The sequence below is a fragment of the Felis catus genome, chromosome D4, assembly GCF_018350175.1.
Source record: "Felis catus isolate Fca126 chromosome D4, F.catus_Fca126_mat1.0, whole genome shotgun sequence".
In the NCBI taxonomy this organism is placed as follows: Eukaryota; Metazoa; Chordata; class Mammalia; order Carnivora; family Felidae; genus Felis; species Felis catus.
Window position 1 is genome coordinate 84,607,501 of NC_058380.1, and position 15,396 is coordinate 84,622,896.

General features: G+C 37.3%; 1 protein-coding gene across 4 annotated transcripts in view; it reads left to right on the forward strand.

Annotated features, from left to right (window-relative positions):
- Positions 1-15,396, forward strand: part of PBX3 (PBX homeobox 3) — a 221,349-nt gene that overhangs the window by 160,875 nt on the left and 45,078 nt on the right. For all 4 annotated transcript variants that reach the window (XM_023242717.2, XM_023242719.2, XM_023242718.2 and 1 more), the window contains 2 exons: positions 1,759-2,000; positions 12,686-12,876. In XM_023242717.2, the coding sequence (XP_023098485.1) occupies positions 1,759-2,000; positions 12,686-12,876 (433 nt within the window). The remainder of the gene's footprint in view (positions 1-1,758; positions 2,001-12,685; positions 12,877-15,396) is intronic.

Consider the following 15,396-nt stretch of genomic DNA (forward strand, 5'->3'; position numbering starts at 1 on the left):
TTGCTCAGTGAGTCCTCACTGCATGCCAGATGCACAAAAACCTTGGTATGTGGAACTACAAGTGTATCAAGGCCATGAGATTTTAACATCTAACAAAGTGAATTGGATGGAAAGAAAATCAAAGATGTTAAATTAAAAATACCAGTGTAACCAGTATTTGCCAGATCTGGAAGAAATAGCAAATACACATTTTTCTATTTTTGATTATCAGCAATGTTGATACTGATTTTATCTTATTTAGAGAGTTATCTAACTTTCTGGTTCCCTAAATGAATTTATTGTCTTAGTATATTACAGTTTTCAAACCTTATTTATTTACCTCTGAACAGGCACCAGATATAATTTTAAATTATTGTGAGTTAGTTTTATTACCCAGTTGAAATTATTCTGAAGTATATTTTTAAATGAAAGTGACAGCTTTAAAGTGTTTTGAGGAAGGAAATTAAAGTTGTGTGTTTGAGTTAAGACAAGCAAGAGCTCTGTCATGCTGTGGGTGTAATTCAGGACATCTAGGAATGAAATCTGTTCTTAAAAGAATTGATGGTAGTTTTAGGTTAGCATATAAAATCACAGAGCTGGTGCTCAGCTGAGTACTTGGCAGCTTATAGATGTTACTGTCATGTAAGTTACACTAGACACAGAGTGTGCACCACTGTGGATAAACAACAACAGGCACAGAGGAAAAAGGCAGCATCCAAATGCCGACATGCAAGATGCCAACTCCCCTCCTCCCCCTTCCCCAAGATGCCTTGTAACTAAGTGGGGGGAACCTGCTTTTAAACAGATTTACAGAGGTTAATTGGGCTGGGATATTTTAGATTATGTTACACATTAATGAAAATGCTGATTTTGAGCTGTCATGACTCCAGTGCTTTTTATACCATGATAATTATTTTAAAACTTTGTCTTCTGTGTTGTTGAAAACATCTTGGCAGAAAGCCTGTGTGACCTGATTAAACCTATGAATTGTCAGCTGTGATCTATAGTTCTCAGATGAGGTTGCTGACTGGGCATCACTTAGGAAGTTCTTGATTTAAAAGCAAAATTACATGGAGACTACTGTGCCCAGCACTGGATTGCCATTTCAATGGTACATTTTTAATACCATATTTAGGGTCCTGATCGCATAGATTGCTTAACAAATTCATTCACTAGTATATATATATTTTTTTCAATAATATATACTTTTAAAGCATAGCTAATTACTTCATAGCATATGAATTTCTCTTCTCCCCTTGAAATTATACAATGGAGACTCCCGTCTAATTCTTTTTATTTTCTAATTTTTGGATATAGTTTGTGAATGAATTATTCCATGGGATTTTTAGATTCTGTTCTTCCAATCATACAGGAAAAAAAAACCAGAATAACTACCTTTAGACGTGTTTGTTTGACATCCTTGGAATTATTTTTGTCCTCTCAAAATCCCAAAGTTTTTACCCCCTTCCCATTTTATGCTTAAAGCATCTAAATTTGGGAAGATTGACGTTAGAATATTCTGAGCCGCAGTTACCTTTTTCCAGCAATCCAATCTAGGATAAATTGAGAGGGTGTAATATTGGGAAATCTGGGATGCATGTAAATATTCTCTCAAAGAATTTTCATACTCACGCTTATTGGTAAATGTGAACAAAGAAATTCTCAGCATGAATTGTAGTGCACTAATGTTGTTTGATCATTTTCTCAAATAAACAAAATACTCACACTATTTGTCCTATTTCTCGCTTCTTCTCTCTCTGTCTCTCTCTTTCCTTGAAGGTCTCAGCATCAGAGGAGCCCAGGAGGAGGACCCTCCCGACCCCCAGCTAATGAGACTGGACAATATGCTTTTGGCAGAAGGGGTTTCAGGTCCTGAGAAAGGTGGGGGATCGGCGGCAGCAGCTGCAGCCGCGGCAGCCTCTGGAGGTTCTTCAGATAACTCTATTGAACACTCAGATTACAGAGCCAAATTGACCCAGATCAGACAAATCTATCACACAGAACTGGAGAAATATGAACAGGTCAGCAGCCGCCACTCTCATAGTCCTGCACAAACCCTCTGTTGCTCTTCCATTAGACTGCACTAACCAATTCTGAGGGCTGTGAGGGGTAGGTGTTAACACGAAGAGCAAAATAAATAAGGTCAATGCAAAAACCCAAGTGAATTGCTGGATTCATGAAATGAAGTCCCTTTGAGATTTCGGAGGTGAAGCTGAACCTATTTTATCCCATTCACTTGTTTTCGTTTTACCCATTGCTCACATTCACGCACCCTTACTACCACACCTGCAACCATCCTTCCCCTCTAACCTCACTGCTTGGTGCCCTTCAAAGCTCGGGGTAATTAACATTTACACACTGGCCTTGTTCATGAGTTTTAACAACTTTCAGAGGAAGCGCTGCACAGTGAACTCTTCCTCCTATGCTGTGAGCTCCAGATCCTCCTGGGAATTAATTCTTATGGATTGTGCCAGAATATAGGGGAGGGAGCTAACCGTCACAAAGCAAGCAGGCTCTGGCCTTTCTCTCTGAAGAGGAGACTCCCAGGATAATTCTAGGTAACCTCGGGCTGGGAATACTAGGCATTGTGTGCTAAATTCCTGATTAGAAAGAGAGTGTAGATTAAAAACACTATTCTCAGCACTTACATTAACCATACTTCACTGAATCTAAGGCATCTTTGATTTTAAGTTGTGTCACTGTTTATGTATCACCAAGGAAAAGTAACGCTACCCCATTTAACTATAACATGCCGTTGACTATAAAATGCTTCCAAACTTCAGAGATGTTAAAAGGTGGGAAAAAAGAAGTTAAGTCTTAGCTTCAATGAAATAAGGTAAAATGTTGATAGTTTGTTTTAAACATATTTTAGTTGTTAGTAAACCTGAAATCCTGTTTAGTTTGAAGAATTCTCACTAGCAGATAAAAAAAAAAAACCATTATTATAGAAAAAAAAAATGTGTCCAAAAAGAAAGATAACATTATTAAGTTGAATCCTGTGAAATTGCCAAGTTTTTAGGTCAAAAACAGTATTGGCAGTTTTATAGAGCCCAACCTAGAATAAGACACTGCCTGGACATCCATCACCCAGATAAATAATGTCAGTATTTTGCCAACCTTGTTTTGCCTATTACACACACACACACACACACACACACACACACACACACACACACACACATCCCTACCTACCTACCTACCTACCTTGTTCTGGTTTTGGTGGAGTGTTTTCAAGCAAGGCTTAGGCATCATACCATTTCATCCGCAGACACTTCTCTGTACAGTCAGGCACTTCTTAAAGTCGGAACACTTTAGTAAGATGTGGGTCTCCTGGTCAGTTTTATTACTGATTTTTTTTTCTGAGTTCCCTGCGTAGTTTCAGTAGTATATGTTATTTTTTTCATTGTCTTCTCAAGTATTCTGGATGTGGTGGCATTAAGCAAATGTAGGATTCTGTTCCAGAGGTGAGTGTGTTTTGAGGAAGGGTAGAAAATTTATGTAGCTTTATGTTAAAATATAATATAAATTAATATGATAAGATATGGGTTTGTTTTTTTTTCTGCATAGTACTTTCTGGGGTCTCAAACTGTATCTCTAGTCTCGTTGGTAGGAATTTTTGGTGGAAGATGTGCAAATAAGAATTTTGGAAAAATTATCTTGTGTGTGTATATGCAAAAAAATGGAGCTTTCTGATTTGACATATGAATAATTGAGAGTAAACAAAATAAGTCATGGTTGAAAAAGTTGCCCTGGGCATAAACAGAAGAAAATGATTCCAATTTGTAGCATAATCTTAATCGCATAACTTTGTTAAATACATCTATACATACTTACCAAATAAATACCACCAGTCACCTTGCACGGAAAGATCTATATAGTATTAGGGACCAAATGGCCCGACTTTTTTGGCTCAGAAATTAAGGTGATTTCCTTACTGTCTCCTGCCATGGTTCTTCACATCAACTTCGTCTGTAGCCCTGCTGGAAGTTAGGTGAGGCTGTCATTAGTCACTGTCACCAGGGGGATTTCTTTGCTTTTCCTTTGAGAATACACACAAGTTCTTCATAAGTTAATCTGTGCTATGTATATTTGGAATTTTTGGATTAAATATCATATTGGGAAATAATGAGTTTTAAAGTATAATGATGAATCTTATTTCCCAATATATTCAGTAACCTAATAAAAACCGTTTAAGTGTATATTTCCTTGCTCATTTTTAACACTTTCGGAAGGAAAAATACAGACATGAAGTCGCTGCAGTATTATGAACAAATAAATAGATGGAGTGTGATGACTGGTTGGCTGAATAACAGAATTTAAGTTTACAGATTTTCTTCTGTAGGTTCTGAATTTTCAGTTCTAGAAACAACACAGCAGCATTTATTTCTCTTGAGTTTGTCTTTGGGGCTGGATTTTATAGCTCTTCTGCCTGTAGTTCCTAAGTTATTAGATCAGTGAGTTTTAACAGAAGATAGTCAATTGTTTTTTTGTTTGTTTGTTTGCTTTTTACAAGTGTTTGGTATACAAGTTGTAGGCTTTATCTGGGATAGACCTCCTAGGGATATGCTTTGGAGCAACTAGGAGGGCTAAGCAGAACCAAGTGAGATGAGGGGATGGCATTTCCAAACTAGATGGCGTTATCATTTCTATTTTATAGATGAGAAAATGAGACTCAAGTTAAATGATTTGTCCAATGGGTTAGTGTCCAAATCAGGTATTGAAATCAATTTCTGACAATATACCTTCCATTTCCATTGAATTATGCTTGCTGCTTATATAGAATTGGAAAATAATTCAGTACATTCTGGCTGTTTCTCATTTGCCCATGTGGACTTGCATTTAGAATGGGATCAGAATCCAGCTGGAAAAAACAACCATCTTAATCACTTTCCAGAAAGCATATTTTTCCTCCTAAAAGTGAACACAGGTATTCCAAGTGACAGAAGCCTGTTAGTAAATAGGAAGAACATACATGTTAAGGCAGTGGATTCATCAGAAAATTGTGTTGAGTCTTTTGCTGAGAGAAATAAACTACATTGGAATCTTAGAGCTATTCACTCTACTGTGTTTTGCAACGAAGCTGTAATGAAAATGTATCTGAAGCCTGTTTAGATTTAGATTGCCATAAAATTAACAAACACTACCACTGCAGTAAATTAAAGTACCTTATAAGCACAGCCACATTTACAAAGCTAAGCAGACTAGAGCTACACTTTGAGCAAAATTAAATCCAAGCCACAAGGCTCAGTTTTATGTGTGTGTTTTAGGAATGGTACGGTCTTTAAAATCCTGTCCTTTTTTTCCCTCCAGAAAATATCCTTTGATCATATGTCTTCGTTACATAGGCTCAGATAAAATGATTTTTGGTGATAACCATCTAAATTCACTTATACACACTTTTGAAATATTAGGCATAGAATATATAGTACAGTAAGGTTCTTGAATATTACTACCACCCAAAACAAAACAAAACTATTTTACTTTTCTCTTGTTGATTCTGACACCCAACAGGAATATATAATTTTCCAGAGTTTGCAGCTCCTGTCTTACAACACTTCATTTGGGGTACATTGCTTCCCTCTTTGGCTATGAAAAAAAAAAAAAAACAAAACGGTTGCTTCTTTGTCTTTTTGTTGATTAGCTACAAGTTTTGAAAAATGCTTTTACACTACCTTTCAAATATAGTCTTACAAGTAAGGGCCCAACTATTAGAATAAGTGAATTCCTAATGAACTTGAGCCTAGGGTCCTGGGGAGCCTGATTTTAAGAACTGAGGGTCTTCTGGCTTCCTCCACCTCTCTTCCAAAGGGAAATGGACACATGGTTTTTGCAAATGAAATTTGACTTAGACATTTGTTCTCAGTTAAAAAGAAAAAGATACATCATGCCCTGTGCCGCTCTCCCACTTTGCTTGTACCAGAAGAAATGCTTGTACACAGGCAATTCACTTCATAATTTACAGCTGCTATAATAGAGATGACATATTGAAAGCTATCTACTATAATTATATTGAAATACATTTTTGCTGAAGGCGAAAGTGTTGTAAGGGTCCCAACCCTCCCCGAGCATCTGGGAACCTGCTTCCCGAGTTCACAGATGTCTTTTGAATTCACCTCAAATCAGGTAAAGCACTGGAAGCAAGCATGTACACCAAATGTGCCCAAGACTAACCAGGTAATGTTTAGCTACTACAGGACTTTCAGACTGCAAGGACTTAATCGTGGGAGGAATGGAAATTGAGTGTGGAGCCTAAACCATTGTAAAAGCATGTCCTTGTGCTTTTCGAGGATCTCAACATTATGTGCTTACATTTGCTGGCAAAATCTCCTTTGCTTGTAAAGGAGTTTTATTTTTATCAGGTTAAAAAAAATACTGATGTTATTACATGAGAGATTGTGTAGCTTAAGAGGCCGGACAGACAAAAGGGTACTATCTGATGGAAACTTTATATTTCATTTTCCCAAGCAAGGCTTTGTCACCGATTGCTCCAAGGGAAAGGTTTTACTTCTTGTCAGCTTTCATGCTGGGTCTTTTCCTTGGCTGGAAAGTGTGTTTGAATGTTCCCCTTTTTTTCCTCCAAGTTTCTGCATTATTAGCTCTATGTACCAAATGTCTCTTTGACCACAAACTTGATTAATCAAATGATTTGTTTTAATATGTGAATACTCTTTTGTTTTCAGCTTCTGTCTGTATAATTCAGGAAGTGGGAAGGCCTGACTATATTAACTGTATTAGGTAATCAGAGTAGGGACTGCTTGCAGAATAGCTAACATATACAAAATATGAATTTCATAAAATTGCCATTTTCATTGTCAACAATAACTGCCATTTATTAAATATTAATTACGTCCTAGGCTCTATGCAAAGACCTTAGCATGTATAATATAATCCTTATGAAACCCTTATGAGATAGGTCCCTAAATCATATAATTAGGTAAGAAGTGTTGAGGTACAGTAGATATTTCATCTTTGTGGCTGCTCCTTACACATATTTGTCTCATTCCACTTGGATTAGGAAAAATCTTTAGGTGTTGACTTTTATCCAAAACAAGAAGAATTTGTTGATTTAATAAACATTCCATAAATACAAAATCTATGATATTGGACCAGAGTTACTTGCAAGGTTATAAAGACATCTAGAAAATGGATGCATGCAAATTTGAGAGGCAATAACTTTTAATAGAGATTTATTCTCTTTGAAAAGTGGATTTTAGAATGGGGGTATCATGATCTGTTGACTACAGTCAGCTTCTCTAGATGGTTACAAAAGACCAATTCGGTTGTTAGATCTGATCACTTACCCATTTTAAAGCTTCCTCTAAAGTCAGTGCTTGCTCACTGTCTGATTTTATATTTTTACATTTGTTGGTGTGAATTTACAGGCAAGAAAGGGATTGAGTCTTGAATTCACAACTGAAAAAAGCACAGCCACAGAACTTTACCTCGGCACTCTGAAAACTTTGAGTGTAAACGAAATACGTATGGATATTGAGGAGACAGTTTTACTAGTCAATAAATATCATTAAAAACATTATCCAAATAGTTCAAATCCCTAACTGGTTTTGGGTTTTTAAGGAGAAGGGAACCAATGACAAGGAGAAAGGCTCATAATAAGAATTGATTGAAAATGTTTTTATCAGGCAGATCTTTTCATACTTTATGTTCAGTTAACTATGTTCTTGCAATGTGTGTTTTAAAACACAAGCAAAAATGCATCCTAGATAGTTTCAACATCTGGATTAAAAGAAAAAGAGTCTTCTGCCATTGCTTTAGCTCAGAAAATTCAAGGAGTCGAAACTCTCATTTCCTAAATATTCTAATTAACCAAGGTGTTACTACATTTGTATTGTGGACATTGACCAGAAATTTTTTTAACCGATAATTTCACCTGGAAAAATAATAAGGCAATGAAAAATTTCTCCAATGTCTATTTTAATACTCTAGTCTTGTAAGTGTGATTGAGGTTGTGATAAATGAGCATCCCACATTATAAACGGCATCGATGCTAGTATGTGGTTGGGTGGCCCTTCAAAACAACTCTGCAATCATTTGATCATTCTTACTGCATTTATCTGCTTAAAAAATGTATACCTTTTAAGGAATAGAAGATGAGGCAGTACTGTGCTCTGCTCTGAAACTGGTACAGATGATGCTGTAAATGAGGCTGTAATTTACTTTCAGTGGTATAAAGGAAAAAAATCACTTTGCCTAAAGTGTATGCATCTTTCTTAAGGGTGTACCCAGATTTTAATTATCTAAATGTAAATACTTAACGAATTTTACTTAGAGTAATGAGCTAAAGTGCACACTACATAAATGAGATGTTCTAATTAATCATGTATGAACTACTGGTTTAAAGAAAAGCTATGTGAATTCTGTGAATGTTGGGCTATTGCCAAATTGCTAATCAGCATTTGCATTCATAGATGAGTTCACTTAATAAGTTGTGAGACATTCAGCAAATGTTTTAGGAAATTATGAGTTTTTAGATGCAGAAACTTTTTGCTTTTAACCCTTTTTTTCCCTCACATGCTTCCTAGAAACCATAGGCAAACTTTCTTTCTGGAGAGATTAAAATGCAGCCAGAGAAAAATGTAAGAGAGCTTGCATCTCAGGGATCATTCATATAGGAGTTTTGAATTATTTATCAAGACGTACACCCTGTCAAAGATGTATGTTACCATAATGTGCAAGCTGGGTTTTTAGGAATTTGCAATGTTCTGTGTGCAAATTACAAACGCTTCCATACTCCAATGCAGCAGTACTCCAGCCTTTTGGTCTTAAGACCTAGACCTAGACTCTTAGAACTTATTGGAGACCCCCAAGAGCTTTTGTTTGGTGGATTATATCTGTCAACATTTATTATAATAGAAATTAAAACTCAGAAATATTAAAAGGATTCATTCATGAATCTTAAAATAGCAATAATGAATCATTATATGTTAACCTAAATACCATTTTTGTAAAAACCTGTTATTTTCCCCAAAGCCTCAGCATCTATTGAGAAGAATGACATTGTTTTTATATTCTTGCAAACTCTTTAATGTTGGGCTCAATAGAAGTCACCTGGATCTTAAATGTGCTTCTGCAGTCAATCTGTTGTCATTGTGGTTGAAATAATACAAAGAACATCTGGATCTGGCCTCACACAAATATGTCATTGGAAAGGCAGGAGTGGTAATAGCATTTTCAGATAGTTGTGGATTTTCTTCTTTGATATTACACCAAAACTCGGCAAGCTGTAATTTCTTAAAGGTTAGTTACCGTGCAGAGTCTGAACCCATATCAATTAACTCTTTGTACTCTGTTCCTTTCAAATCCATTGGTCTAATATGCACTTGGAATGGATCTTCTGCCTATGCATATTTTTGTAACATCATGCATTGATCATTTGGAAAGTATTGGTTCACTGAGTTACGTATATCTTCCAGTGTTGACACATTTCATTATATAATACCAAAATACGTTTATTAGTATCAACATCAAACTAATCAGAAAGTCCACTGAGAAACTGTTAAGCTAACAGTGGTGGATGCAAGTTTTCCAAAATTCTAATTTTCACTTGAAAGCTCAAATTCATTATGACAGACACTACTGTCAGCTCTTTTCCTTTACGTGACAAGCACAGTTTGTTCATTTTTGAGGGCATCTGCCAAATACCCAAGTCTGAATAATCAGAATTTGTTGGTTTTGCTTTAAAAAAAAAAAAAATGGTGTTCCATGAAAAAAGCAGCTTTAGCTCACAACTTCAACAATCACATAAGTGCTTTTTCTCAAGGTAACTGTCTGTTGATATGCAGTAGAGTGCTTTTTGTTTGTTTCCCATTTTGTCACACAGAATATTAACGACCTAGTGAAGGGCTGGGATATAATAAGATGAATAATTTCTCTTGCTTCACCAAGGACATTCATAAATGAAACTTTCTCTTTGCGTGTGTTTGTGTGAATGCAGGGTGGTGAAGGATAAACAAAGAAGCATCAAAGATTACTTAGTATTCGGTTTCCCAAAGAGTTTTTCTTAGCACATTGGTCCCCAAGATGCTATAGAGCTGTGCTGTCCAGTACGGTTACCACTAGCCACGTGTAGATGTCGAGCACTTGAAATCTGGCTAGTATGAGTTGAGATGTGCTATAAGTGTAAAATACATACCGGGTTAGAAAGTGAACCAAAAGAGATAATGTAACATACGTCACTAACTGTGTTTCTTAAATATTGGTTATGTGTTGAAATGTTCATAGTTTTCATATATTGGGCTAAATAAAATATATTTTTAAGATTAATTTCACCTGATTCTTTTTAATTTTTTTAATGTGGCTATGAGAGGTTTTTTTTAATTTTATATGTGGCTTGCGATGTATTTCTTTTGGACAGCACTCCTCTAGAGAAAAGAGGTTTTATAACCAAATTTATTTGGGAAAAGTTGGCTATACCATTCCCCCTTGAAGATTTATTGTGCACATTGCTGTGTTAGTATTGAGGAGTCTTGCAAAAAAAAAAAAAAAAAAAGCTTAAAAATTTTTGCTTAACTCTGCATTTTCCAAATATACTATATTTTGGGACCATGTATTAACATTCTCTGGAACTAGCTATAGAAGTACATACTTTCTGATCCCATTGTAGGGACATAGTTCTAGTCTAATTTTCTTCATTTTATTGATAACAAAACTGAGGGGTAGAGTTTGTCAAGTTATATCATTTTGAAATTATATGAACATCTCTTTAGAGAAAGCACACAAAAAAATAAGTACATATATTTCTTGTCAGGATGACCACTTGTTTTCAGTTTGGCCTAAGGTAGATAAAGTAATATAATGGGGGACAGTCTTAAGTCTGTTTTTATTTTGGTTTCCTTAAAGATAGAACTTCTGGTTTTAGAGCTACACAGTTCCTTGACATTTTACTATGTCGTAACCTAGGACAATAGTTCGTAGCCTTGTTTAGTTATAAACTGGCTAAGAATCTGAAAACAAAACTCCACAGTTGTCCCTTCAGGTATTACACAGGCACACACAACTTGGATAAGATTTCAGGGACTCCTAGACATTCTAAACTTATCCATGGACTCCAAGTTAAGAATCCCTCACATATAGTTCAGGGACAATGTATTTACAGATGTTAATCAACATTACTCTCAAATTGTAATACGGCTGACCAATCAATAGATGTTTATTGGATGCCATGCCCACTGTGTACAATGCATAATTCTACACTCCAAAGAATCCCATAAGTGTAACATAGGGTCACTGCTCACTTAAATTGCTTAAGACCTAAGATATACCCCCCCAAATCCTTTCATTGATAAGCAAGACTCATTTTACTTCACCTTAAAAATATTTATAGAAAAGCTCCCTAAAAGCTTAGAGTAACTGAAACACCCAGTGAACTTACTTGAAAGGTTAGTTCTCTAATGAGCAGTTAGAAAAACCATCGTGTGCTATATGTGAGCCATGTTCAGGGTATCTATAGGGAAGTGGACATTATCACAGCTTCAAACTGTGTCTTGCGGTGATCAATGATTGTTCTGTCTGCTCGCCCTACCAGGGGCATCTGTACAGTAAGGTGCAGAATCTCCCGCCATGCCTTTTTAATGAAAATGCCAGAAGATGTTCTTTTTATTCAAGGGTGTAAACTGTTGCTTTATTTACCAAAGCAGTACTAGATTTCAGCGTGGGCCCCGTTACTTGGTTTTATAGGTCTAAAAGAATATAGGCGAACTGAAAGAAGGGCTGAGGATTGTTCACTTAGAAGCTCGAGACCCAGCTCTGATCCTTCTTTTCCTGCTGCACGTCCCCGGAAGAGTTGAGCTGCTTTACCCATCTTCCACGGATGGCCCATATCTATGGATAAGGCCGACACCCTAGCTAAATTTTACTGGGACATTGGCATGCTTGACGTCCAAGGCCCTTTACATGCCAGGATGGATCTGAATCCCCTCTTCTTCTCTACACACTCTCTCTCATCCTCTGAACTTGCTGCATATTATTTCCGTGGTGTTTCTTGTGCCTCGCATTCTTCCTAGTTTCCATCTTTATCCACTTTTCAAAAATCCTACTTATTCTTTAAAGCCCAAATGTCACTGTGCCATGAAGCCTGATGTGATCTCTGCCTCCACAGGAGGACACTCCTTCCTTGGAACTTAGGAAACACTTATTCATATCTTCCTGTGACACTTTGGAAAGACCGCCTCGTTTGAGAATTTTTTATATATTTATTTTATCATAGTAAAGGCCGGGTCCACATCTTGCTCCTTTCTCTATACCTTAATAGCATCGGGAAGAGCATCGGGAAGAGTTTGCACTCCATAGTCCTTCTGTAAACATTTGTTGAATAAATGTGGAACCCCAGAGAAAATAAGAGGTGCTTAGTATTGACAATAAACATATATTCCTACTTATCCATAGGAGTTGGTAGAGCATATCCTCCAGTGGGAAAACCTCATTTTGGAACTGGGAAAAGGGTGAGGGGAAGGACAGTTGAGTGCGATATGCCTCCTTTGCATGTCTAGCCCATTCGTAGTTTCAGAATTCTTGCTGCCCCATCTAACTACCACTGCCATTTGACAAGTGTCTTACTTTTCATTTTTCCCTACCCACTGCATAACACCACTGGCAATTGCAAATGAGGTGGAAATTTAGATGTTAATGTTTGGGTGTGATAATCTAAAATACCAGATTCCTAAGGAGTGACTTTTTTTCCCCTTTACAGGCATGTAATGAATTCACTACACATGTGATGAACCTTCTCCGAGAGCAGAGTAGAACACGTCCCATTTCCCCAAAAGAAATTGAAAGAATGGTGGGCATCATCCATCGAAAATTTAGTTCCATTCAGATGCAGCTCAAACAAAGCACTTGTGAAGCAGTTATGATTTTAAGATCAAGGTTCCTTGATGCCAGGTATGTGAGGCCACAAATCTGTTGCATGGCTCTCCCCCCCCCCTCCTCCCTTCACTCCTTGTATATTATTTTCTTTAAAACTGGCCAGTTGGTCTTAGATTCTTCTTTAATTTGGGTATAAGAGCTCTTCTCTACAATGGATAGCTAATATCACCTCATGGTGCCTGCACTGTCAAGGTTCCTCTTGTTTGGCGGTGGACCTATTAGCTACCAGTTTGGTGACTCAGGAAACAGGATTTAGTGCTGCTACTAATGACTTAGGAAGATGGAGCCTATAATTCTGATGCTACAAAGTATTTTTAAGGATAATTTTCAGTATGTGTAACTCTGTACTTTAACAAAGGCTTGTGGTCTAAGAATTTCTTGATGTTACATCACCTGTGCACATTATAAGAAAATATTTGGAAATACTAGTGTCCCCAAGAAGGAAGTGGTGTTGTAGTTCGTAGCAATTACCACAAAACTCCGCCTATTCGTTGTTCCAAATCAAGGAAGAAAGCCTGTCAGTTTCTCCTGTAGGGATAACAATTTCCCTTTTATCTGAAACGTTCACCGAGTTTTGCAGGAGTTAATCAATTGTATATGGTGTGTTGGACCTACTGGGTGACGTAACTGAATTGTCACGTTCCTGCTACATGCTGCCTCAGCAGGGATGCCTCTTGGGCATTGCTAAAGCTTGTGATCAGCCTTCAGCTTTGGAAAGGAGTTTCTGATTTGTTTTGCTTTCTCTCCCTTGCAATCTGACAGAGGTGGTAATTATCATCCACATTTTGCAACATTGAAGAAAATAAGTTAGCTTCTCAACTGGAAAACAGGTTGTGGAAGGGTGTTCACGCCAGAGCTCTGCCTTAGGGCCCAACAAAGAAACACATGCCACCAACTATACTACTGTTCTAGTTAAGGAAAGCCCCAGATCATTTCCACTTCCTTCTTCTTCTGTACTGAACTAGTCACCAGTTTTCAGCCTTTCTCAAATTAGCTCACTCTTCCTGCCCACACACCGCTCAATCCTTGCCTACCGGTTTGTACCTGGACCAGCACGGTCCTCTCCTGTGCCTCCCTGTCTCCAGCCTCAATCCCTTTCTCACCCCTCTTCCACACCCCATTTCTGTTTCTGCAGCATCTCTGTGATGCCTTAAAAATCACAAGTAGCTTTTCTATGCTGGATAACTCACACGCTACTTCATCTAGCACTTAAGGCCTAATGTGACCTGTTCTCACCTGATTACTTTTTTGTTAAGATTCTTTAAAGTTTTGTGTTTTTTCCCTATTTGAAAAATCCCAAGCTCAGTATGGAAAATTGGAAAACCTATAGAATAGAAAGCTGAAAGATAAAAGACAACCGCATTTTTGCTACCTAAAGAAAAAAATTCACTGTAAATCCTTTAATATGTTTCCTTCTGGTTTGGGGGCTTTTAAAAAATGTTTCTGTGATGGTACAATATGCATAGTTTGGTTTGCTTTTTAAAAAATTTACCCTGACTAAATAAAACATTTGTATAAAGTATAAGCTATATCTGAGCTTTCAGCAAATTGTAATCTTTTTGCTGGTGGAGGGTCTTGCCTCAATGTTGATGGCTCCTGACTGGTCAGAGTGATGGTTGCTGAAGGCTGGGGTGGCTGTGGCAATTTCTTAAGACAACAATGAAGTTTGCTGCACGATTGACTCTTCACAGACAATTTCTCTGTAGCATGTGATACTGTTTGATAGCATTTTACTCACAGTACAGCTGCTTTTAAAATTGGAGTCAGTCTTCTCAAACCCTGCTGATTGATCAATTAAGTTTATATAAAATTCTAAATTCTTGGGTGCCTGGGTGGCTCAGTTGGTTGAGCATCGACCTTGATTTCAGCTCAGGTCATGATCCCTGGTCATGGAATCAAGCTCTGCATCAGATTCTCTGCTGAGCACGGAGCCTGCTTAAGATTCTCTCTCCCTCTGCCCCTACCCCTATTCACTCTCGCTCTCCTCTGAATTAGAAAATAAAATAGTCTAAATCCTTTGTTGTCATTTCAACCATCTTCACAGCCTCTTCACCAAGAGTAGATTCCATCTCAAGAAATCACTTTCTGTGCTCATCCATAAGAAGCAACTCCTCATCCATTCAAGTTTTCTCGTGAGTTGGCAGCAACTCAGCCCCATCTCTAGGCTCCACATTTAATTCTAGTTCTCTTACTGTTTCCACCACATCTGCAGTGATTTCCTCCACTAAAAAATCATGAGGGCTGGAATCAACTTCCCTTAAAAATTCCTGTTAATGTTGATGTTTTGATCTCTTCCCATGCATCACAAATGTTCATAATGGCCTCAGAATGGTGAATCCTTTCCAGAAAGTTTTCAAGTTACTTTGTCCAGATACATCAGAGGAATCACCATCTATGGCCACTGTATCTTTACAAAGTGTATTTCTTTTTTTTTTTTTTTTTTTTTGACATTTATTTATTTTTGAGAGACAGAGAGCATGAGCAGGGGAGGGGCAGAGAGAGAGGGAGACACAGAATCAGAAGCAGGCTCCAGAC